The sequence below is a fragment of the Lepidochelys olivacea genome (assembly GCF_965140295.1).
Source record: "Lepidochelys olivacea isolate rLepOli2 genome assembly, chromosome: 8".
NCBI lineage: Eukaryota > Metazoa > Chordata > Testudines > Cheloniidae > Lepidochelys > Lepidochelys olivacea.
This window is the reverse complement of record NC_140418.1, coordinates 44,823,262-44,849,022: the sequence shown is the minus strand read 5'-3', so window position 1 is coordinate 44,849,022 and position 25,761 is coordinate 44,823,262. Positions and strand designations below refer to the sequence as shown.

The following is a 25,761-nucleotide window of genomic DNA, read 5'->3' as shown; positions in this document are numbered from 1 at the left end:
TCCTCCTGTTTATTCCCCATACCCCTTGCATATAGACATCTAAGATGTTGAGTAGATTCCTCTTGTTGTTTGGATGACCCTATGGCAGAGGTGGGAAAACTACGGTCCACAGGCCAGATCTGGCCCCTCAGGGCTTTGGATCCGGCCTGCGGGACTGCCCCCCGTGGTGCCGCAGGCCCTGTGCCACTCTCAGAAGTGGCTGGCACCACGTCCCTGGGGCGGGTGGGGGCAGAGGGCTCTGTGTGTTGCCCTTGCCTCCAGGCACTGCCCCCTGCAGCTCCCATTATCCGGGAACAGGGAACCGCAGCCAATGGGAGCTTCGGACAAGGTACCTGGAGGCGTGGCAAGGGCAGTACGTGGAGCCCTGTCCCCCGCCACCCCACCAGGGGCCGTGCAGGGTTGTGGTGACAGCCACTTCCCGGAGCGGTGCAGCAAGGGGCCAGGGCAGGCAGGCAGGGAGCCTGCCCTGGCCCCAGTGCACGCTGCTGCCACACCGGAGCCGTTTTAGGTAAGCAGCGCCAGGCTGGAGCCCAAACCTGTCCTGCACCCCAACTCCCTGCCCTAAGCCCCCTGCCTGCACCTCGCACCCCTCCTGCACCCCAACCCCCTGCCCTGAGCCCCCTGCCACACCCTGCACCTCTCCTGCGCCCCAACCCCCTGCCCTGAGCCCCCTACTGCAGCCCGCACCTCTGTGCACCCCAACCCCCTGTCCTGAGCTCCCTCCCGCAGTCCACACCCCTGTTCTGAGCCCCCTCCTGCACTCCACACCCCAACCCCCTTCCCTGAGCCCCTTCATACATCCCACATTCCTCCTCTGCCCCAATCCCTTGCCCTGAGCCCGTTCTTGCACACTATACCCCCTCCCATATCCCGCACTCCCTCCTGCACCCCAACCCCTTGCCCCGGCCCTGCATACAATTTCTCCACCCAGATGTGGCCCTCGGCCCAAAAAGTTTGCCCACCCCTACCCTATGGTAACTTTCCATGTCTCTCCCCCAACATCTAGCTCTCTGTTAAGGTGGCCCTCTTCTATGTTTACCTGTGCTTTTGTCACCTGGCCTCTTTGAACCTACTTTAAAGCCCTCCTCATTAGGTTGTGTGAGTTGGTGTGTGAAGATGCTCTTCCCCTTCTTGGTCAAGTGGACCCCATCTCTTCCCAGCAGACCTTCTTCCCAGAGCAGCCTTCCAAGGCTGAGGAAGCCAAAGCCCTCCCAACTACACCATCTGGGCAGCCAAGCATTCATCTCCAACGATCAACGGCTGTGCTCGTCAGTAAGAGAGTTCACATGGTTAGGCGGCCAGTGTGGTGAGACCACCTCCCAACATGTTGACTAGCATTGTCTCATCATTTCCTTCTCCTCCCCTGTCTGTCAGCCTGTCTCCACCTGTTGTTCCTTTGCGGTAGGGAACATCTTTTTAAAAAAATAATTAATACATGTAAATGCCTCATTTCTAATAATAGTACGTTACTACTGAAGCTTGTGACATGGTATAGAAACCCTGCACTAGCATGGAAGGGGTTAAGGAGCTGCTTTGGGCTAGGGTAGCCCTGCTCCATCACACCTGCAAATCGGGCCAGGAAGAGGAGTTAAAAGGAAGGAACTCCACTCAGATGGGGGCCACCCTGGGAAGGGAATAGGCTGAGCTTCTCTGGCCCTGGAGAGAGGGCTGACAGCCTGCAGAGCTGCTGTCCTTGCAGAAGGAGGGTGCAGATCCCTTGAGCTAAAAAGGGGGGGAAAGACTGAGACTTGCACTGGAACCCAGTAACCTCTGACATGGACACTTCAGGGGCTTCTGAAGTCAGAGGCTCATACCCTGGAGGGAGCTGCTTAGAGACTTTCCTTTCCCTTTCCCTTTCTTGTGTTGAACCTAGTTTGCTGACTGATTTGTTGCTTCACCTGGAAGGCTGAGAGGGGAAGAAATAGTCAAGAGACTTCAACCAGAGGGTTAAGCACTGGCCTGCTAGAAAAACATAGTAGGAATATTGGATTTGCGTGTGTGCACTCCCCACATAGCCCTGAAAGGGGGTGCTGCACCATGGACACGGGAATCATAAAGAAACACAGCTAGATGTGAACCATTCGCTCCCATGAGAATGGTTCTCAGCCAAAGAGGCTCTTGGCAAGTAACTCAAAGGCCTGTGGTTTCCAACAGCTCATTTCTCCCTCTTTCAGGTTTTCCTTAGCACCAAGCGGGGTGCATGGATACTTGGTCGGATTGGAGAAGAAGGGTACCCCCTGGACACAATTTATATCACTCGCTATATGGAATTCCTCATGCGCATTGTGCCTCTATCCCTGCTTAACTACTTTGCAGAAAAGAAACTGAATGCAAAATTCAACCATGCAATCTATGGTTTGCAGCCTGCGCACAGGTGAGCTGGGGAGATCAGGAGACTTTCTCCGGGCTGTGGAGCCAGGAGGGGAAGGATCATGTTCATTGCGCCCACACGGACTCCACAGGAGAGTGGAAAGCTGGGGCCTGTCAAGCACTGGAGAGAGGGGCAGAGCTCCTCTTAGGCAAACCTGCAGCTAGAGTCTCTAGGGCCTGGGTTCAATCCCTTGCTGTGCCAGATTCCCCCAGCCAATCTCTGTCCATCACCTGGGGCCCAGCTCTCATTGCTGCTGCTGCTATACCAAATCTGTCAGCATTTGCCTCACCTGGGGCCTAGCTCTTATTCCCACTGCTACCATCCAGAACATCCCTATCCCTCTGGTTACAAATATCCTTGTGGGATGTAAATGCCAAGGAAGGGGAGGAGTCATTTTGCGTGATATGTGGGAGTAAACAGAATGGTACTGGATGACATCATTAAGGCCATGTCTACACTTACAAGCTTACATTGGCGCAGATGTACTGATACAGCTGTGCTGCTGTAAGATCACTCGTGTAGCCGCATTATCCCGATGAGAGACGGCTCTCCCATTGATATAGTAAAACGAGCTCAATGAACAGCAGTAACTATGTCGGCAGGAGACTGCCTCCTGCAGACATGGTGCTGTGCGCATGAGTGCTTATGCTGGCAAGACTTACATTGCTCAGGGTGTTTTTTCACACCCCTGAGCCACAGAAGTTTTGCCAACATAGGTGCTAGTGTAGACATGGCCTAAAGAGATCATTTAAGCTGAATACCTGAAAGAACTTGCAAATGGCAAGCTGTTAGACCAGGGAATTGTTTGTTATTATTTATTCATTGATTTATGGTAGCACCAAGGAGGCCTACTCACAGACCAGGATCCCACGGTGCAAGATGCTGGAGAAACAGAACAAAAAGAGTTTATCAGAGGAAGTGGTGAATGCATAGACTGGACAAAGCAATAGAATTCCTTGCATGGAGCGATCCTGCACGTGCAGCAGGATGGACTGAATAACCTGAAGTGTCCTTCCCACAACTTCCAGTTGCAGTATTAGCACATTCTGTGTGAGAGGAAATAGTTCTCTTTTCTCTGGCAGCCTACTGCCCTGAGGAAGGTCATCTTCTGCCCAAAGAGATCTTCACATTTCTTGTATTTCCCTTGTGCCATTCAGGTTTTTCAGCCAGCACCCAACCTTCAACGACGACCTGCCAAACCGCATTATCTCAGGCAAGGTGCTGGTAAAACCAAACGTCAGGGAGTTCACCGAAACCAGCGCCATCTTTGAAGATGGCACCAGAGAGGAGGACATTGATGTGGTTGTCTTTGCTACGGGATACCGCTTCTCTTTCCCCTTCCTCGGGGATTGTGCCAAAGTGGTCAAAAACCAGGTCTCCCTGTATAAATTTGTCTTCCCTCCTCAGCTGGAGAAGCCAACTCTGGCTTTCATTGGCCTCATCCAGGCATTGGGAGCCGTCATGCCCATTGCCGAACTCCAGGGTCGCTGGGCCACACGTGTGTTCAAGGGTACGTGAACAAAAATGCAGGAAATAGTCTAGTGCCTGCTAGACAGAGAAAGCACAGACATTTCCAAGGAAATCCTAAAGCCAGTGCTGTTCAGGTGGACAACCTGCCATCTTGCAATATTTCCGCTGCTCTCCCTCTTTCGTCTGCTGTCTTCCTACTGAAAGGTGATCTGGTTATGTTTTTTGCTTCTTTGTGACGGATACAGGCCAGTTTATTTTATTTTGGAAACTTTCTGTGAAAACTGTCACCTCCCCCAAAAAGATCATTTCCAGCTCTGCTCTCTGTGTACTCCTGCACCCTTCCTCTTTTTGTTGGTGCTGGAGTCTGGCTAGCTTTCTCTTACCCTCTGGCTGCAGATACTTTGCACTTTTCTCACGCCCTCTCCTTTGCACACCCACTCCCCGCTCCCTACCTTTTGAAGTCCAATGCAGCCTTGATGGGGGCAGGAGGTGTTGCTGAGGGTTCAAGAGCCATTACTCTCTAGGGTTTATTTGGGGGCAGGGGAAGAGGGAGGAGGCACAAACAACTCTTTTTTTCCTCTGGGGCTCTTTATCTTTTCTTTGTTCCTCTTATTGCCCAGGAGCTGTTCTCTCTGTGTCTGAGAGCACTTCATGGATCTCCCTTCTGACTTGGGCTTCTCTTTCCTAGGGCTGAACAGATTGCCTTCAGCAAGTGACATGCTGGCTGATATTGCCCAGAAGAGAAAGGAAATGGCAAAACGGTAGGAACTATGACGTGAATCAGTAACAGCTGGGCATGCTGGGAAGGCACCAGGGCAGTCAGCTCTCCACCCACTTCTGCCTATTTCCCTGCTTCACTTTTTGCTTCCCTTTATCCCCATGAGGACCTTTAGCCAACAAACATTGCATTTCATGCACCCATCCTCGAGGTCTCCCGGGGAAGTATGTCCCATCACAAAGAGTGAGTAAGAAGCGGGGTCCTACTGAGCCCCAAACAAGGAAAAATGATCTGTGTGAGTAGGTTTATCCATCTGCCCCAAATATTCTTCCCTCTTTCTTGTTACAGAATTTTATCCCTCACATTCTGCCTTGCTGCCACCACCTATTCCTCTCTCTCTCTCCCTCTTGCATCCCACATTCCCCTGCCTCCCTATAGTTTTCCTATTTGTTGCCCTTTCAGCACAGAGGCAGCTGTCTTCACTTAGGACACTATATGGCTTCCATTGTTCCCAGTGGGATTGGACCTGCTGACCCCCTTTACTGGGAGCAGCCTGTACCTCTTGAGAAATCTGTAAGGGGAATGATGGCCATCTTGACTGAGGGCATTCTTTGGCTTCAGTCACACTGAAAATAATGGGAGAAGGCAGATATATTGAATATATATTGAAAATTGCTCACATCAAACTCTCAATCATGAGGTCATAAAAACCTTTAAACCCCAATTTCCTAAGAATATTACACACCTCATGCTAAAATTGCAAGTGTTGACAACTCTGTGGGTGGCTGGGTGTTAATTTCCAGCCCTTTTACTTTGCTGTTAAGCACTCCTCAGGATTGTGCAGCAACTTAGCTTTTAGGAGGGTTGGCCCTTCAGCTCTACTTAAACACAGAGGGTTGAATAATTTGGGGAAGCTCCAGGTAAAGATTTTAAGTAGAAGGCCGAGTAAGGTCTGAGGCCAAAGTTGCTTTAGAGAATGTATCCAGCTCTTCTAAGGAGAATGAAGTACAACTCATCCCTATCCCACACAGAAGATCAACGTGCCACTTGTGTCCCAATTACGGCCCAAGAGATCTCTGTGCAGGGGTGAATTTCTCTCACAGTCAATGAACAGAAAGCAGCTCTAATCTTTGTAATGAATGGGAGTCATCCAAAGGAGCAAGAGTACATCAGCATCTCCTTCTCCTCACATTTCAGAGAGGGATAGAAGCTCCTTACCCCTCAGGAATGTCATTTCCTGGTCAGTGCAGTTTCCGTTTGACCACACTCCAGAGACACTTGCACTTCTTTCTCATTTCAGGTATGTGAAAAGCCAGCGCTATACCATCCAGGCGTATTATATCCCATACATGGATGAAGTGGCCTGCCTGGCAGGGGTCAAGCCCAAACTCCTGTCTCTCTTCCTCATGGATCCAAAGCTCGCCATGGAGGTTTTCTTTGGCCCCTGCACCTCATACCAGTATCGCCTGAGAAGGCCAGGGAAGTGGGATGGAGCCAGGGAAGCCATCTTGACCCAGAGAGAACGGATCATTAAACCTCTGAAAACTAGAGTCCTAGATGATTATACAGGTGCCTTGGTGCCTTACTACCTTCAGATTTTTCTCATTGTTGCTTTAGTTGCTGTAACTTTTGCTTATTTTCCTTGGTCCTTTTTTCCCTTCTGACAAGTGTCATTTTTCAAGCTGCGAGTCCAGTTCATGGTTTCCCTTCTTTCCTTTGCATTCATATGGGCAGACTGGACTATGGTGGGCATCTCTGAATCTGTCTTCTGTGTAGGGTAAACTTGCTCTAATGCAAATGCAAAGTCTGCAGTAGGGGTGCACAAGGCCTGTTAAGTCCCATTCAAGCCCTGTTTTGGAACCCCACAACAAGTGATATAATAAGAGGAAATCCCTGACCATTCCCAAAGTCTCCAGTGGCCTGGTTCAGGCAGTGTGACTGGAGATCAAGGGGCAGGCTGGCATCTTGGCTGGCATCTTTGCTGACAGATTCATAGTTGGCTGGTTGGTGTCCATGGTGAATCGAGTCATGGCTGATTCCCAACCTCAAGTGCAGGAGGGGCTTGTGGGCTCTGTTGTCTTCTAGTTCTTATGCTTGCTACAGCTTCTGGGTGCTTAAGCATCCTGGATCAGAGCAGGGCTCCAACTCAATTTCAAGAGTCTGCCTGAGAGAACCAGAAAATGGCTTCCTCTCCATGTAGCTGAGAAAAACTCCTCCCCCTCAGGTGCTCTCTTGGGTCCCATTGTCCCTCCACAGAGCAACCCACGGCCCAGTCCACCCATCACTGTTGTGTGTGCTCTCCAGCAGGCAGGCAGACTCAGTCGCTATGCTGTGCTTCTCCCTAAAGGAGCTGCATCTACAGTCCCATGCTGGCAGGGGCTACAGGTCACTTTAGGGTGGAATTAGGGACAAGGGTGTCATGGAAGGCAGCAGCCCTCGGGCCCTGGGGGAGCAGGAGGAGCTCTTGGAGCCTGGCCTGAGTTAAGGCTTGGTAAAGACTTGGTGCCTCGCACATGGAAGAGATGGAGCCCTGAGTAGAGGGAAGGGTCTGAGCTCTATAGACCACAGAATCCCTGTCTAGGAAGGACTTTGGCTCAGAGTAGGTTTGTCCCAGCAGCACACAGCTATTCAAGCAAAGCTAAAGCAAAAGTCTTGCTGTTATTGTTATCTGGATCTGTTAAGTGTGTTTAATTTGGTCAGTCTGCTTTTCTGAACACACTTCCATTACTTCAGCCTGACCAAGTAAACCTCTCTGTTTATGTGTGATCCTTGCATGTGCCCTTCCTAGGGAAGCCTATAAAGTGACGGGCTCGAATAATGCTTGTCAGGTGGTGGTCACAGCTACTAACCATATACTTTGTGTGTGATGGATCACGCAACCCTCATTCATGCCTATCTAGGACAAAGGAGGGATGATGAGAGTCTGAGATTTTTTTGAGGAAACAAAATGGCTCATTGCCACCATCAAACACGCTTAGTCTACTAAGGACCATTGCCAGCCAGAGTGATCTCACTAGACAGTGTCCTATCAGGTGTTGTGAGGTTCCCAGCTCAACCCCTGCTGCAGTCCTCAAGGGAAGGGCTGGCTGGAGTGGGGGTGGCACAGGGGCAGGAAGAGGCGGGGTGAGGGCAGAGCAGGGGCGGGGGCTTTGGGGAAGGGGTGAAGTGGAGGCGGGGCAGGGGCAGAGGACAGACGGGAAGAGGCGGGGTGGGGGCGGAGCAGGCGTGGGGGCCATGGGGAAGAGGCGGAGTGGGGGCGGAGGCTTTGGGGAAGGGGTGAAGTGGAGGTGGGGCGGGGGCAGAGCAGGGGTGGGAAGAGGCGGGGCGGGGGCAGAGCAGGGGCGGGGGTTTGGGGAAGGGGTGAAGTGGAGGCGGGGTGGGGGCGGAGCAGGGGCGGGGGTTTGGGGAAGGGGTGAAGTGGAGGCGGGGTGGGGGCGGAGTGGGGGCGGAGGCTTTGGGGAAGGGGTGAAGTGGAGGTGGGGCGGGGGCAGAGCAGGGGTGGGAAGAGGCGGGGCGGGGGCAGAGCTGGGGCGGGGCCATGGGGAAGGGGTGGAGCAGGGGCCGGAGCAGCACGCAGCTGCTTTGGGCACCAGGAATTTCTTGGTGCCCGACACGGCTGCATACTCCGCGTATGGGTCCGGACAGCCCTGGGTCAGAGCGGGTGCGGACAGGGGGTCTGCTCCCTCACGCCTGGCCCAAATGCCTGACTCTTCCCTTAGCCGCAATGGCCGCCCTCGCCCGTTCGTCACCTCACCCATTATTTTCAATCGGGCTGAAGCCACGTTGCCCCCGGTTAAGATGGCCGCCCTTTCCCGCGAGCGTCTCCAGGGTAAGAGGGCGGCCGCCCCCGCCCTAGTAAAGATGGCTGCCATCTGCCATGGGTTGCAATGTGACTGAAGCCTCAAAGAAGATGGCGGCTGCCCCAGGGGGCGGGCTCCGAAAGTCTTTCCCCTCCAGCACCGCCCTCGGGCTGAAGCGCAGACCGCCCCGGAGCGGGGGGGCACCCGCACGCCTTACTCTCCGCTCCCAGAGCCATAGAGATGCCGCCCCCCCCCCCCGGGCAGATAGAGTGTCCGTTCCACGAAGCAGCGCGAGCGGCCGTCCAAGGTTAGCGGCGTAGAGCCAAGTCCCGCTTCCTGCCCTGGCCATAGAGGAGCCGGGGGGAGTTGGACAGAGCGTCTCCCAGCCCGGCCATAGAGTGGCTGCCGGCCGTCGCCGGCTCGGGGGCGTCTCGCCATTTTAGAGGAGAGAGGCGGAGGCCGAGCCGAGGCCAGGTACTGGGGAGACTGGGCCCCCGGGGGGGGCCCGCGGAGCCTGGGGCCGGGCGGTGGGGTGGAGCCGCGTTAGCGGGCGGCTGTGAAGCTGCTGTGCCCGGGGGGTGGGGGAAGCCCCCCGCGTCTTGGCGGGGGTGGGAACAGCCCCCCGGGGTGTCACACTGCGAACAGGTGCAGATGAAGCCTTGTGAGGGAGCCGCCCCTCACCTCCCTGGTGGCCAGGCCTAGAGGAGGGAGGTTGGCTGGTTGATGAAGCTCTGACCTGGGGTATGAGATAAGAATCAGTTCTCTGCTCTACTCCAGACTGGGTGTGTGATCTGGGGCCAGTCCTTCAGTCTGTCTGGGCCTCCGTGCCCCACCTGGGATTGCCTTTCCTCACCTCACAGGGGGGTAAACTCATTAATAACAATCCCTAGCCCTTATCTAGCATTCTTCATCACCTCAGAGCACTTTGCAAAAGTGCTCAGTATCTTTTACAGATGGGGAAACTGAAGCAGAGAGTGGGCAGGTGACTTGCCCAAGGTCACCCAGCAGGCCTTCAGCAGAACTGGGACTTGAACCCAGGTCTCCTGAGTGCTTGTGCTGCTTAGATACCAGTGTGATGGGGGCTGTAAAAGCAGGTAAATGGAAGGAGGCTCATCCATCTATATAGGGCAAAGGGGCAGGTAAACGTGTGCATGGGGTGGGACAGTGCTGCAACCACCTCCTGCTACTTTTGGGTGCTCAGACTGAGATACCTTGAGCCTGACTTTAAGAAGTGCTGCACTTGTACAGATGCCTCTGGGAGCTGCAGGTGCTCAGCATCTGAGCATCCAGGCATGTTTCAAAGTAGAAACCCAAATTTAGGCCTGGTCTACACTTCAAAGTTTTGTTGACATAACTATGTCAGTCAGGGGTGTGGTGGTTTTGGTTTGTTTTGCTGACATAGTTATGCTGGCAAAAGCTTTTGAATAGATGCAGTTATAGATGCCAAAAAGTCCTTTTGAAAGTATAGCATGTTTCATTTGAGGAATCATGATAAGATATAGCTACAGAAGAACTTTTGTTAGGATAAACTGCACTAGGAGGGCTGGCCAGTATAACTGTACCTGTATAATTACACTAGCGAACCCTTTCTAGTGTAGACAAAGCCACAGTTGATATGTCTGGAAATGTTGGCCTTAAGCTTTGTGAGTCATCCCTGTCTGGTAATTGTGGTTCATGGTAGTTAACCTTTACTTTTATCACAGCAACTGGTGCTCTATAAAACATTCATTCATCTACTTCTGTGCACTATAGTGAGATCTAAGTAAACAGTGTTTGTAAAGTGGTATATAAGGGTAAATAGTATTAGGACTAATCAGGGGAAGAGATGGAAATAGAATTCAGGACATACTTAGGAACTCTGCACAAGCTTGTCCTCTGTGTGAGCTTTATAACCTGCAGGTCAGGGCTACATATGCTTCCTAGATCCCTGAAATTGGTATGTGTTCAGAACACCAAGAAATGTCCTTACACTGTAAATACCTGAAAATAGCACTTGAGAACTAAATAGTCCTCACCAAAACAGGCTGGAGGCAATTGTATGTAGAAACTATTAATAACAAAGAAGGGATGGACTGACTATTAGAACAAATGTGGCTTTACTAATCTGAACTGTTTTGAAGTTATGCGGAGTCAAAAAAATAACACATTTCCATCTTGGACCCTATATCTCCTGAAAAATTCTGCCTTCCTATAAATTAATTCCTGTGAAATTTCCAGTAGGATTAGATAGATTTGATGAAGTTACTGTCAAAATCTAGTTTGGTGGAAGTCTTGCTTCAGTCTTAATCCTGGAGAGACTAGAATTTCTCCCTAAATTGCAATTCATTGATTGGCTTTTTGGTTTGTTCCCCCTTTAAAAGCTTTATAATATCAAAGTGAGAGTTAATGTCCAAGGATGCTTGAACGTGGCGAGTGCATATTGTTTGTGTACAATATCCTATTACAGCTGCTTGTTCCTGAATTGTCTTGACATGTGTTTGACTACAGGTCTATGTTCTCTCACTGCTGTTTGTTATTATTATTGTTGTTTGTTACATCAAGTCATGTAATTGTTGTTTACCAGCTATGTAGGTAACAAAATTCACTTGCTCTGTAGGGTGATTCAGCTAAGTCTCTTAAAGATAATAATATCAGTGTTAGTCTGTACCTTGTCACTTTCTATAAAACTACATAGTAAATTGGGTGGGGTTTTTTGCTTTGTGAAGAAATCTAAAGATTATTTTTAAAAAAAAGATAGTTTTCCCTAACAACTTAAATGTAGCTTCTCTTCAAAAACTCCAGTGTCAACATGTAACTTTGCCTTTTATGCAAAGCTCTCTCCAAATAGTGAAGATTTTAATTTTGTGGGGAAAGCAACTATTCACTACAGGTTTCAGAGTAGCAGCCGTGTTAGTCTGTAGCCGCAAAAGAAAAGGAATACTTGTGGCACTTTAGAGACTAACCGATTTATTTGAGCATAAACTTTCGTGAGCATTTGTTAGTCTCTAAGGTGCCACAAGTACTCCTTTTCTATTCACTACAGTAACACCAATAATAATACGGTATTACTTGCTTGCTGTCCCCATGACTTGCTCTGCAGATCTGTGATTGTCAACATAGTAGAATTCAAGGCATGTGAATGGCACTGTAAAATTAACTAGGTAAAGCAAAAATTCTGTAGTAATTAGCTGTTGGGAATCTGTGTGATGACCGTCAGAGAATGAAAGAGATCTGTCCAACTTGCTGAGTTTCTTACAAGAAGATGTGTTCCCCTCATGTTATCTGGACTGGTGATCAGTTAGGTCATGCCAATCCTCGACTCCGGGAGCCATCCTTACCCTGCTTCACTGTGAGAAACCCCACTCCCAGGCTGTTCCACGCACAGCCTCTAGCATGTAAGCTGTTCCCAGCTATGTGAGTGATCACTTTTGGCCAGCCACTGCTTGGATTGTGCAACCGAATGAACTAGCTAATATCTCCGGTCCCAGACACAACCCTAGGAACCTCCATCTTGCAGTGTCCAGTTATGCCCGCTGAATGCTGCAAGCTTATATGAGTTTGTCAATTTAACAAAGGCTTGTTATCCCAAGTGGAGTCTCTGACATGCTTCAAACCAAACACACTGCTTCAGGTAGAATAAACAAACAAACTTATTAACTACTATCAAGGCTGATTCCCCACTCTGGCACTTCGAGTGCAGAAGGTGGAGGCCCACAAGGATTCTAAAAATTAATACTGGCCACTCCAGGCTTGTATTAAACTCCCAAGGTTACAGCTTCTGTCTGACCTTGGACTGGTAAATGCTGCCACCATCCAAGCACAGAACCCCTTTGAGAGCCCAGGAAGGCGCACTTGAGAATTCCTTCCTGTGGGGTACTCTCAAGCCCTTTCACATACCACCACCACCCCCCTCTTGCCCCCCGTCCAGGGAAGAGCTGAGAAAGAAAAACAAAGGAAATCAGCTGTTGCCACTAGCTAATTAAACAACATGTGCACAAACCTCATAGGACACAAAAATCCAATTCTGTTCTTAAAAAAGGTAAATTTTATTAAAAGAAAATACGTCTGGGTACTCAGACTATTGCTAGATTTAAAAAAGAGCAAATGCAACGATTAAGCACCAAGAATAGCTTTCTTGAAGTCCAGCTTAAAGGTTACAAGCAAAACAAAAGCACCTGCGGTTAGCACAGAGGAATCCACAAGCTGTAAAGAAATAAGAGATAAACCTAATCACGTCTTCCTAGACTTTTCCTGATCTACTTGCATATCTGGGGTTTCAAATTAGTCGTTTCTAGGTATGATACTGATGGGTTTTCATACCTGGCCCAAGCTTCTTACAACATAACTGCTGCTTTGTCCCCTTCTCCCTGGGAGAACAACCACAGACAGACAAAAGGGAAGTTTTTTCTCAATTTAAAAAAAGTTCTAGCCTTCCCATTGGCTCTTTTGGTCAGGTGCCCACTCACTTCCTTTACCTGTGCATAGCAGCGAGACTTTTAACCCTTTACAGGTAAAGCAAGTAGAGAACAGCTACTAAGAAGGATTTTATAGCTGGCTGGCTGGGTGTCCATAAAAGAGAGCTGTCCCGTCCCCCCCCCCCTTCATTTATCATGAATACAGAAGAGAGATTTTAAGTGATTATAAGTCAAAACAGTCAATTTTGCAAACCGCTTTTTGCTGTGGTTCAGCTCCTGTCCTGAAACTGATGTTGGTGTGGCTGGTAAATGATTAGTAAATGCCCGTGCTGTATCAGCATCCCCATCCTTTTATAGTAAAGCTTCTCATAGGCACCACGGTGTTGGCCAGGACATTGCAGCTAAATTCCATCTTGGGTAATTCCATTCTGTCTCCTTAAAGTCTCCTTGTAATTTCAATTAGGCACAGGATTCTTCTTCCCTACACAACAGTTTATAACGAGAAGTGTTGCTGCGGGCTGTCAAACAGCTGCTACCTTCACTCTGTGTGGCTGTGTTTTCTTGCTGGGTGTAGGGTTTCTATGTGCAGTCTGCAAAGCCCTTTGGAATCCTTCAGGGTGAGAGATGCTCTAAAAATACATCTCTGTTGGCTGTGGTACATAATTATTTTCAATTAATGCAAAACTGTTCTAGTATTCTGACTGGAAATTCCACTAACCCTCATGCAAATAATTCATTTGGCAGAAGTGTTTTGTTGCTTGAAAAACTTAAATGATGGATTGAAATCAATCTACGCTGACATGGGGGGCGGGGGGTTGGAAAACCAAGAGATCTCCCTTCCCGCCTGTGGGTATGTAGTAGGCACTGGGGCATTGTGTTTTCTCCCCTTTCCTTCAGTCAGGTGCAGAGCTGCCATGGGAAACACCACTAGTGATCGACTGTCTGGGGAACGCCATGGCTCCAAATCTCACCGCTCCGATGGAGCCAGTAGCACCCATTCCACGAAGGATCATCCCCACAAGATCATGGTGGGCAGCACTGATGACCCCAATGTTTTCAGCACCCTTGACTCCAAGGTATGGGCTGAACTCTCTGTCCTATTCCCCATCCTTACAGGATAATAACCAATGATACAGGTCACCATATTGGCAGCTCTGCTGAGCTCATTTTCTAGCAGATCTGAGTCAATGACATTTGTCTATTTATTTATTTATTAAGTGCCTAATTACCTTGCGGTGTGTACAATATACCCCACTACAGTTAGTGCTTAGGGGTGATACAGTGTGTATAGAATGCTCCTAGTCAAAGGGTAGCAGGAAAAGGGGCCCATTTAGAAGAAGGTCCAGAGAATAGAGTGAGAAGAGGACACAACGCAAAGGCTGTCATTTAGCTTGGACAGAGAAACCAGGAAATGACTTGGGCACGTCCTCAGCTGGGGTAAATTCTCTCCGCTCTATTGTCTGAAATGGAGCAATAATAATGTAATGCCAGGTGCAATGCTGCATCTCAGACTCCAGAGTCTAGGGGAGAAGGGGGTCATCCTCCTATTGAAGACAGTGCATAGATCAAGGAATGTGGGAACGGAGGCATTTGGATTCTACAGCAAGGAGGGCTGTGTAAGTGCCTAGATCCATGAGGTGGCAAAGGGGTCTTGTGTCTTGGACACAGAGGTTGTTGGTGAGGGCAGTGGAGAGGAGGGGTGAAGTGGAGAGGAAGTCAAAGCACTGGAGTAGATGTCGGGGGGGGGGGCAACAAATGGAGTAATCTGTGGTGCATTGTGGAGCTGGAAAATCTGCGCTGCTCCTGCTCTGATGTGTGCTGAAGGGCTATGGGGGAACAATGTGACTGGAGAGCTAGCCCTGATCCCTGCTGTATCTGCACCTTGGCTAGGCTGTGGGATGGCTCTTGTTTCCTTCATGCAGCTTGCTGGGGAGAAGGAGTTTATGTCATGGCAGCATGATCTGGAAGAGTCAGTAAAGCCTTCACAGCAGGCTCGTCCCACTGTCATCCGCTGGGCTGATGGAGGCAAGGAGGTCTTCATCTCTGGGTCCTTCAACAACTGGAGTGCCAAGATCCCACTCATCAAAAGGTATTTCCTCTCTCTGGGAAGCCTTTGTATGTGCAAGTCACAATAACTTGAGGAAGAGGGGTGATAAATTATTTAACCAAAGTGTTTTATATTTAACCAGTTCCCTCTACTAGATTTCTCACTGTTCTTCGGGGCTGTGTTCCTTAGCTGAAGTATGGACTGGTGAATTTTTATGGTTTTATTAGCCAAAATAGCTTTGAAAACCAACAAAATTACAGCAAGTGAAATAAAGTTGGTTATAAAGTCTACAGTGTCAAAAACTGAACTCCACTTGAGACGTTGCTATCTTCAAGAAGTAATAAATCAGTTCAATTAATTCAAGGACTTAGTCTTGGTAACAAAACCATGCTAACTTCCCCAGTTCTATACCAATCTGGGCAGATGATTTTGGTGTCAACATGGAACTACAGATCGTTGAATATGGATTCTTCCAAGCATATCTTCCAGTGGCATTATGGGACTGCTTGGGGCAGTCCAAGCGAAACAATTCTAAGATAGAATTTAGAAATTTTGGCAAGTTCCTTAATTATCCAAGCTGTGCCACAAGCATGCCCTCATCCAGTGCATACATTTGTATGTGTGTGGTGTTGGTTCAGGTTGTGTGTGAATGTACAGGGCAGGTGTAGGTGGGTGGGGTAGGACTGGTCTGTGATGTGTTGAGATGTCTCTCAGTGCGGAGTGTCTCTTAGCACAATGGTTCTCAACCATGAGTACACATACCCCTGAAGGTACAGAGAGGTCTTTCAGGGGGTACATCAGCTCATCCAGATATTTGTCTAGTTTCACAACAGGCTACATAAAAAGCACTAGTGAAGTCAGTGCAAACTAAAATTTCATACAGACAGTGACTTGTTTCTACTGCTCTATATACTATACACTGAAATGTAAGTACGATATTTATATTCTAATTGATTTATTTTATAATTCTTTGTAAAACTGAGAATGTAAGCAATTTTTCAGTAACAGTGTGCTGTGAAACTTGTGTATTTTTATGTCTGATTTTGTAAGCAAGTAGTTTTTAAGTGAGGTGAAACTTGGGGGTAATCAAGGAAAAATGAGACTCTGGAAGGTTGAGAGCCGCTGTCTTTGCACTGCAGGAATTCTGTCTGTGCTTTCCAAATCAGTACTGTGTGAGCTGAGCTTAGGCACTAGGAGGCTCGAACTATCTGGGACCGTTGCTGTGTCCGGTGACCCTGTGGAAGAGCAATTTCTGCGGTGCTATTTCTGTAACAACACTGTCTTGTTCTTCTCCTCTCTCCTTTCAGCCACAATGATTTTGTTGCTATTCTGGACCTGCCCGAGGGTGAGCACCAGTACAAGTTTTTTGTGGATGGCCAGTGGGTTCATGACCCTTCAGAGGTAACTCTCAGCTGTTTTCTCTCCCCAGAGACAAAGTGAGTGCTCCTCTTAGGCTCAGTATGCTGCCTCAGCGCTGCGGAAATGCAGTGTGCACCCCATGCCCTAGGCTAGTTCAGCCTATCCTCCCTCCTTCTGCTGTAACATTTTCTTTCATTGGCTAGGATGGTACAGCACCAGCAGCCCTCACCCTGCTTTGACTCGTGCGGCACTGATTGTCCCTCTCTATACTCTGGTAACACGTTGAGGCTGTTTCACCCCATAAGCATTTCTGTGCATGTAGCTAATGGAATAGCCTCTGCATCCATCACTTGATTCCATGTCCCAGCCCCTTGCTTCTTAGGACTAGCATTACACCAGATTCCTCCCTGTGGCCTTGAGTCCCTCATGCAGCAGTCTGGGTTTGAAATTAAAATTAAGGCATTTTTCTTTAACATTGCCTGGGCAGAGGTGCAGAGAGCAGGAAGGGATTGGGGGACATTGTAGGGTGAGGAGGGGTAGGGATGGGAAATAAGATACCAGTTCCACTGATTTATTCCTTCTGGGGCCTAGCTCCGTGCTCAAACAGATCATGTAACCCTACTCTAGATCATCTGGTGACCCTCAACAGTGTTAAAAGGGGCAGTTGGGGACCAGAATTCCTTTCAACCAGTTTCAGTGTAACCATCCAGACTAGGGCATCTGGTTCCCTTAATCTTCTCACTCAGAAGTGATGCCTACAGCTGATAAAGGGGCAATGTGATGAGCATAGTAATCTAGTTATCTGCTGGTAGGAGGATGGGTCTACAGAAGAGGATTATTAAAGCAGAGTGTGGGGGTGGAGTTGCATAGATTGCCAAAATTGAGAGTAATTGGAAAGCGAAAGGGTGTGAACAGTGAGAAAATGCTAATGAGGCATGCCTGTGAGCTCCTGTATTTAGATAAGAGTCTGAAACTTCTGCATCCCAGAGTCTAGCAGGGCATTCTTCAACATAGTGTCTCTTGAGCCTTGGGCAGCTCTTGTGGGTTATCTGCTCTACCTCTGCCTCTTGGTTTGACACACAGATGGGTGATGTATGTGCTACTGTAGCAGGGGGATAGATAAATGAGATGTGTGATTGTCCATGTGCAGGTGGGGGAGAGAGGGCTGGGAAGAGTGTGAGTGTGTCAGTGGGAAGGGGATGTAGGTAGGTAGGAGGTAGATCACTGTCTTCACTTTTCATTTCAGCCTGTGGTCACCAGCCAAATGGGCACCATTAACAATCTGATTCACGTCAAGAAGTCTGACTTCGAGGTATTTGATGCATTAAAGGTGGATTCTCTGGAGAGCTCAGAGACTTCGTGTCGAGGTAAATTTCTCATGGCACTCCGTGCGTGCTGACATTGACTGTGACACATGCCTCTTTCCTCCTTCAAGACTTGCTCAGAGCTCCTATGACACTGATTTCACCGAAGGGGAATGAGCCCCTTGAGTTGGAACTCCAGCTGACAGCTGCGTGGGTGCCTGACACGCAGCTGTGAGGAGTAGTGTTTGTTGTTATATTGCACCATTGCCCAAGGACCCAATGCTGTGCAATGCACACACTCTGAAGAGCTTGCTGTCTGAGTGTCTTGTAAGTGCGAGTGATTTAGTTGTCTGATCTGAGCCTTATAAGTGTGAATGGGGGGGTCAGTTGTGTGAAGGTGCTGAGGTGCCAGAGTTTTTTAAAACTGAAATCTAACACACTAGATTTGCCAATTTTAAGCATTATGGCAGTGTTGGAATGGAATTTAATTAGGATAACCCCTTTTTAGTGAGTCCAAGGAGCACTGGCTTACTAATGTTATCACTTTTACCTTGGACGGGGTTTCTCCAACCAGGACACTTGGTGCTTTTAACCAATTGGCAGTTTATTAATTCACCCAGAACCACATAAATGGACAATCAACAATTTATCAACCAAATGTAGATACAAGCAATAATTTAGGCCTGTACTGAACACAAAATACGCATGCAGTCATGTAATTAACATAAACCAGTGTGAGGAACAATACAAATCACCAAAATTTCTTCTGATATTTTCTGACAATCATCAGTTATCAATTCTTTAGTCTCTGTAATACATAGATATTAAGGTCAGAAGGGACCATTATGATCATCTAGTCTGACCTCCTGCAACTGCATTGCCAGGCCGCCCAGAGCATTGTGCCAGCGGTGCTGCACGCTGAGCCTGCAGGGGAGGGAACAGCAGGGAAGGGGTCGGGAACTAGCCTCCCGGGCCAGGAGTTCAGGGGCCAGGCAGGAGGGTCCTGTGGGCAGGAGGGTCCCACGGGCTGTAGTTTGCCCACCTCTGATGTAGATCATTTGAGAAGCCCATCTGCTGCTGCTGATACATCTTACACAGCAGTGGTTTTCAAACTTTTTTTTCTGGGGACCCAGTTGAAGAAAATTGTTATGCCCACAACCCAACAGAGCTGGGGATGAGGGATGAGAGGTTTGGGGTGCAGGAGGGCCTCTGGGTTTGGGGGGGGGCTGGGGCAGGGGGTTGGGGTGCAGGAGGGGGTAAGGGCTCTGGGCTGGGGATGAGGGGTTTCGGGTTTGGGGGGGGCTCAGGCCTGGGGCAGGGGATTGGGGTGCGGACTTACCTCCGGTGGCTCCTGGTCAGCGGTGCAGCGGGGGCGGGGCTAAGGCAGGCTTCCTGCCTGTCCTGGCACCATGGACTGCACTGCACCCTGGAAGTGGCCAGCAGCAGGTCTGGCTCCTAGGCAGAGGTGCGCGAGCTGCTCCACGCAACTCTCGCCCACCGGTGCCTCACCCTCACCCCTCCCCTGGCCAATGGGAGTGTAGAGCTGGTGCTTGGGGCAGAGGCAGCGTGTGGAGCCCCATAGCCCCCCTGCCTAGAAGACGAACCTGCTGCTGGCCGTTTCCGGGGCACAGCGCAGTGTTGGAAAAGGTAGGCACTAGCCTGCCTCAGCTGGGCAGCACCCCTGATGGGACTCTTAACGTCCCGGTTGGTGGTGCTGACCAGAGAAAGGCAACCCAGCGTGTTACATGTCGCAACGCACTATTTGAAAAACACTGTTATACAGAGGCTTATGCTAGAGTGGGAAATAAGTGCAATGTGACTCTCAAATAACCCCTTCAGTGCAGCCCCTTAGTATGGTCCTGGCACCTAGATGTATCCCCATTGGAAGCCACTGCTTGCAGAAGGTGTTGCCAAGGCCATGGAGTTGAGATGTTCTGTTGCACATGTCTGCTCTCTTGGACTTGCAGCCCAGTGCCAATCCAGGGTTAATTAAAGAAGCCAGTGCTAGAAAGACCCTGCTGTGTCCCTCTAGTCCATGCCTGGGGGCCTCAGCAGGTGTCACTAGAGCTTTGTCCAGACTCACTTAAATTCTTCTCAAGTGATGAAGCTTCTGACACTTCCCTTCACATCTCCTTGGTGTTTTGTAGACCTGTCTAGCTCCCCACCAGGACTCTATGGCCAGGAAATGTATGTGTATCGACCTGAGGAGCGCTTCAAATCCCCACCCATCCTCCCTCCTCACCTCCTCCAAGTCATTCTCAACAAGGACACCAACATCTCTGTGAGTAGCAGCCTCGCCCTCTGAGTGGGCACATAGCTGGGTGTGGAGCAAGCAGGGGAGTTTGTGCTGAACGCTAAGAGGCTCTGCAGTAAGAGCAAAGGTGGCAAAAGGGTGCCCCCCAAAGTTCTGCAACATGTCCTGCTGCAGTCCTCCTACCTGTACAGCCTGAGGGCATCATGGATCTCAGCATGCAGTACTCCACGGGTTCTCAAACTTCATTGCACTGCAACCACCTTCTGACGACAAAAATTAGTACACAACCCCAGGATGGGGGACCGAAGCCTGAGCCCCGCCACCCCAGCTGGGGGGGGGGGGGGTGGGCAAAGCCCAAGGGCTTCAGCCCCAGGTGGGGGGCCTGTAAACTGAGCCCTACCACCTAGGGTGGTGGGGCTTGGACTCGGGCTTTGGCCGTGGGCCCCAGCAAGTCTAATGCCAGCCCTGGTGACCCAATGAAACAAGGTTGTGACCCACTTTGGGGTCTTCTATCTCAATCCAAGCAGACAGCCCTTGCTGTGTGCTGGTCAAAGCAGGCTGTACCTCTGCTCTGTGTTGGCTCCTTGCTCTCTGTGGTGCAAAGCCTGAACTCCATCCTTGCTCTAGACAGTAGAACATTGCTAAAATCCAGAGTGTAAGTCTAATGTCCACTGACATGACTGATTCCTGCACACCCTAAAATGGCCTGGGGTTGGTGTTTGCGAGTTGTTTTCGCATGGAGAGCCTGTCTGTGGCTGCTGCTCCCAGTTCCCATTCACCTCTGTAAACTGATCCTTCTCCTTGTTCTAGTGTGACCCAGCTCTTCTACCAGAGCCCAACCATGTCATGCTCAACCACCTCTACGCACTCTCCATTAAGGTAAGTGGGGGTCACATGGCGGGGTACCTACTTCACCTGTGAGGGCCTAGGAGAGGCTCCTGCTTTTATGATCTTCTCTTGCTGCTACAGGGTGTTGTGATGTGTGGCCCTGAAGTCTACACAGCAATGAAACGGATGCACAGCCTGAGCTGGCTGCAATGGGCCAGCCGCAGGTTTGTCTTTGCTGTGTAGAGAAATCCCGGAGCCCTTCTTCAGGTCTGGGAAAGGGAGCATCACTGCTAAATGCAAAGTGGAACAGATTGTTTAGCATAGGTAGCATATATTGTAAGGGACCATACCAGGTAGAGTGGCCTGTTAATATCCCTGCAGTCATAGGACAAAAAGAGGGGGTTAAGTGGGCTACAGTTTGTTGTAGTAAGCCCCTCTGTTGAGGGAGCCAGGGGGCACTGAAGCAGTTGGCACTGGCAAACTTTAGTGGTTCAAGGTGGACCAGGGTGTAGGACCGTGGGGGCTGGAGAGGCAGTGGGGCTCCCTGGCCTGCTGCCTAGTCCAGTTCCAGCCTGGCTCCCTCGTTCCACATTGGCCTCTAATCTTGTTCTACTCTGTCCTTCCTATTAAAATACACACTCTGAAAAGTGGAACTGTCTGAATCCTGCTTACGTACAAATCACATCGCAGCCTGAGTTATGGAGCTTCTGTGGTAGCTGGAATCTGCCCACCAGCCAAAGGGATTGTCAATTACGGGTTAATTTTGTGGGTTTGTTTACTGGGCAGACACCCCTGCACGCCCCTGGCAATACAGAAACTGGCAAACAGGCAGAGTGCCAGCCCAGAGCTGAGTGACTGAGGCAGAGCAGGAAGCTGCAAGGCTCATTCTGGGATTGATGGTGAGGTGCATGCGGCTTTGGCTTCCCAAAGTCTGTCCCTGCAGCTGGCCTAGCTGCTGTTGCTGCGCCATAGGAGGGGAGGAGGCGAGGCGGCTGGGCTGGGGGCTCTGCCGTCATCCTGGGTGGCTGGGGTTGGAAGGGCTGGAAGACCCTGACTGCTCCCTCCTTGCCTTGTGGAAGGTTTTCACTATTGTCTCTGAGAACAGCACTTCTCTGGGGCAAAAGCAACAGCTTCAAACACGGCTCTGTCGGTCTGCCCAGCTCAGTCTCACATGGGCTCCAGTGTCTTCCTGAACTCCCCAGCCCCTCCCACTGGTCCCAGGTGCCTGTTGACCCCTGCTCATCACAGCTTGCAGGTGCTGTGCTTCGCTGTCACTTCCATTGCTACCCTGTAGTTCCCCCTGGTATGTCCAGAGACTCCATTTGGGGTGAATCAATGCAGAACGTTTTGGGCAGCTCTCAGGGAAGGTTCTCATCTGTCCCACCCTCACTGGAGCTTGGGGGCAGGGAGGCAGAGCAGCCTGGCACTCTGCCTTTGCACCCCCTACGAGGGAGTAGGGAGACCTGCATGTGTTTAGTTAAATAGGTAACCGATTCAGCCAGATTCACTGTGCCGATAGGCATTTTTCCAGGATGTGTAGTTTTTGTCGGAAAACTTCCGACAGCTCTAGTGCCAGATGCTGCTGCCTTCCAGCTTGCCCAGAGCGCTGCTACCAGACCCTCCTGTCATCCACAGCCTCCTTGCATGGCCATCAGGATCTATCTTGGAATTTATCTCCAGGGACTTGTCTCTGCTCGTCTTTCTGTGCCGCTCTCGGATTCCTCTGCTCCCCTAGCACTGACCTTTCTCTCTGCCTTCTTGCAGTCTAGCCAGCACAAGAGCAGTCTCTGCAACTGCTGGTGCTAGCAACAGCTCCCTGTTCTCTGTCTCAGTGACTCTCCTCATCTCAGATCTTGGCTAGGAGCTGTCTCTCCCCCTTACTGCATCTGTGTAACTGTCCCGGCACTGAAGTATCCTGGGGCCGTGGTGCATCTGTGATCCACATAACTAGCACTCAGCTCTGTTCTCTTGCAGGATGGTGTAATGGTGCTCAGCGCCACTCACCGCTACAAGAAGAAGTATGTCACCACTCTGCTGTACAAGCCCATCTGATCGTGTGCCTCGCTGCATAGCACACGAGGAATGCCACGTTGTCTGCACGCACTGGGCCATAGGCCTACGAAGAACTGGTGGTTGGCTCTAGCTGAACCTGGCAGGGGTGGAAGGGGATGAGCCCAGCCCTGCTGGGTGTCTGAGCTATTCCCTCAGTATTCTGTTGGTGAGATTTGATTTGACCCTTTCATAGCCTCCCTCTGTGGAGTCCTCTGGCTTTGCTGAGTTCCCTGGCTTGGCCTGCTGCCTGGCTCCCAGCGAGGGAGTCACAGCAGGGAAGGAGCTGCTGAAAGCTCTTCCCCAGCCCCTCTGCCTGTAAAGGCTTTGGCCAGTTCCTCCAGCAGTTGCCTGCGGTGGGGCAGAGCCATGTCACTCTCCCTTTGTACCCCATGCCAAGGCCCTCCAGAATGGCCTGCCTCGGGGCAGAGTGCAGGGGGTGTCTGCAGGCCTGGGCTGGCTTCCTACCTCCCTGCACTCAGCTGATGGGACTGGAACGTGCACCTGGCTCCCCTGAGCAGAGACCAGGGTTAGTTCCAACACCACACACACACTGCATCAGAGGATTCGTTCCAACCCCCCACCACCACCACATACACACACTATCCTGCCTGCCTCAGGCATCACCACCCCTCTCGAGCTGTGGGCCTAGGCCCCAGAATGCTGAGCCTTGACTTCTGTGGGGCCAAGAGGTGAGAATTTCCCAGGTTTAGGCTATGGCAGAAGGGTTCAGTGCTGCCCTCCTGGCCTGTGTAGCATAGGAACTGCAGCTGTGACAGAGCAATTAGTGCCCCTGAGAGGAAGAGCCTGAGCTGCTGAGATGTCTGTTGGCTGGAGCCTGGGAGCTCGCTCTCCTGCTGGGTCCGTGGCCTTTGCACAAGCTCTCACATGTTTCCCAAGTGCCAGTCTGGATATTTTGTGGGAAGAACGGCAGTGCTAGTGGCCAGAAGCTGCCAGGGCTGCTCTGTCTGGGCAGGAGGCTCTCACATGCACCGGGGTTCTTGGCCTGGAAGCTGATCTCGCTGTTGGGACGACAGTCTCCTGCCCCATTGTGCTGAAGTGGCTGGTTCCATCTTGGCTAAGAGCTTTCCCAGGGTCCCAGTGCAGCCTGCCCCCCACTGAGCCCCTTCTCTCACTCTTCAGTGCAAGGTTCTGCCACTGCCGCAGGCTGGTCTCCACAGAGCTCACTGGCTCTGCAGCCCTTCTTTCTGGGGGGAGCGCTGGTGGTTGAGCTCAGCCTCCCTGGTTCACTTATCCTGAGGAATGTTTAGTGAGTGTCATTGTCACAAGCCTCTGCCAGGTTCAGCTATTAGCTTGTGGGTGTGGGTGGGGAGAGGGCACTGCCATTGTATGCCGTTGCACTTTGCCAGTCACAAGGAGAGCACTGGCTCCCAGTCCTCTTGGAGTACCTCCAGGGGAGGGGGGGTTGCTTTGGGTGATGGTGAGATGAGCATGGCTGTGCATGCATCGTAGCAGCTTCCAGCGGGGCCACAGCTCTGCTGGACCCTGGAAGGGCCACAGGTGCCTGTGTGGGAGGCCAAGCTGGACACGCAGTAGCAGCTTCTGCCCAGCCCAGTCACGCCAGCACGGCCATAGTGCTCACTGACCAAGAGGGAAATGTCTGCTTAGAGGGGAAAAGGAGGCAGGGCCAAGCCCGTCCTTCTGGGGCGGCTGCCTCTTCCCCCTTTGGGGCGGGGAGGACTTGGCAGTAAGGGCTCGCTGACGGGTCAGCCCAGCACTGCTGCGGAGCTGGGAAGGGCAGGCACTGGCTGTAGGCTGTTGATTGATTAATTCTTGCTCTCTGTGCTGCGGGGTCTGGTCACTATTAGGGCTGGTGCTAGCGCTAATGGGTAGGAGAGATGCTGGCTACCTCAGGCCACACCAAGAGCCAGAGGCTCAGCTTGCTCCCTAATAACTGTCCCGGTGAGCACCTGTCAGCTGCAGGGGGCAGAGGGCCAAGTGAGGCAATGCTGCCAAGCTGTATTGGGCTGCTGCTGTCAAGGTGGAAAGCCCAGAGTCTGGGTGTTGTGGCCACTTAGCTGCCACTCTGCAGCGAGGCATTGGGGCTTGGCTAAAGGAAAGGGCTTGGACCAGGACATGCTGACAAGGGCTCCAATTGCCAGCCCCTCACAGTCCCCAGTCCTGGAGGCAGGGGCCTAAGAGGGGCAGGTCTCCTGGTGCTAGGGTCACACACCCAGGAGAGCTCAGCCTACCACAAGGGGGAAGCAGCTGAGCCCCTTGTCTGGGCCCAGGCCTGTAGCACAGCAAAGGAATGCAGAGTGGCTGTCACAGCTGGCGCCTGCGTGTCAGGTCCCTGCATGCTGCACGGGGGTGGTGGAATCCCCAGCATCGAGCTGAAGGCACCCCCTGGTCCCGGTCCTGCCCTGCCAGAGCAGCAAGTGCAAAAGCCCCAGGAGGCCCTGCTGTCAGTGCCTGTGCTGTAGCTCCTGGCTGGGCTTTCCCGCAGGAGCTGCAGCAGATGCACAGGGCTAGTGACGCTGTGGGGGGGAGGTTCGCCTCAGCCCTTTCTGATAACAGCCCGGAGAGCTGTTTACTGCTGAACACAATGGCTGGTAGCTGGAGCGAGGGGGCTCTCTCATGCCCTGGGGGCTCTCTCATGCCCTGGGTTTGGCCTGCTGCTGGCTCTGGGATGGGGGTGCAAGCCTGGGTTTGGGGTGGGAGGGACACTACATGTGCCAGGCTCCCTTGCTGATTTGATGTAACTTGTAAAGCCAGGCTAAGATGTTGGCCCAAAAATGTGACTAATAAAGTTTGTTGCAGAAGTTGGAGGGACCTCATCTGTGCTGTGTCTGCGTGCCAAGGAAGAGGGGCTGCACCAAGGACCCAGGCTGGCCATTTGTGTGGATGGAGATGGCTGGCCCCTGGCCTGTACTGAGCCAAAACTGGCTGTGGGTGTGTCCAGTATCAGGGCTGGGGCTGCCCCTGTGAGCATGTGCCCCACACTCCCCTCTTCCTGCCAGCACAGCCTTACGCAGGTGCTGCAGGGAGGCCATGCTTATGCGGGGCAGGTCACTGCAGGGGAAACTCAGCCAGACTGGGGCAGGGGGGCAAGCTCTTCACACTGGTGTCCTTGTCACTGTGCTGATAGTGCACCCCTCTCCCCCTGGGAATGGCTAGGGGTGTGGGGATGTGGGACAGCGCCCTTG

At 51.3% G+C, this 25,761-nt stretch overlaps 2 protein-coding genes across 2 annotated transcripts in view; both read left to right on the top strand.

The window, feature by feature from the left end:
• LOC311525057 (flavin-containing monooxygenase 5-like) overlaps positions 1–7,222 on the top strand; it is a 29,911-nt gene extending 22,689 nt beyond the window's left edge. The window contains exons 5-8 of the mRNA XM_084636812.1: positions 2,175–2,374; positions 3,529–3,881; positions 4,530–4,602; positions 5,860–7,222. Coding sequence (XP_084492938.1) covers positions 2,175–2,374; positions 3,529–3,881; positions 4,530–4,602; positions 5,860–6,223 — 990 coding nt within the window. The 3' untranslated portion in view covers positions 6,224–7,222. The remainder of the gene's footprint in view (positions 1–2,174; positions 2,375–3,528; positions 3,882–4,529; positions 4,603–5,859) is intronic.
• Positions 7,223–8,472: 1,250 nt separating this feature from the next.
• PRKAB2 (protein kinase AMP-activated non-catalytic subunit beta 2) lies at positions 8,473–25,377 on the top strand. Its single transcript, XM_084636680.1, has 8 exons — positions 8,473–8,833; positions 13,651–13,829; positions 14,676–14,842; positions 16,108–16,201; positions 17,406–17,526; positions 19,611–19,744; positions 20,528–20,596; positions 22,520–25,377. Exons 2-8 carry the CDS (start codon positions 13,668–13,670, stop codon positions 22,595–22,597), a joined length of 825 nt encoding a protein of 274 aa, XP_084492806.1. The 5' UTR covers positions 8,473–8,833; positions 13,651–13,667; the 3' UTR covers positions 22,598–25,377.
• The last annotated feature ends 384 nt before the right edge of the window (positions 25,378–25,761 follow it).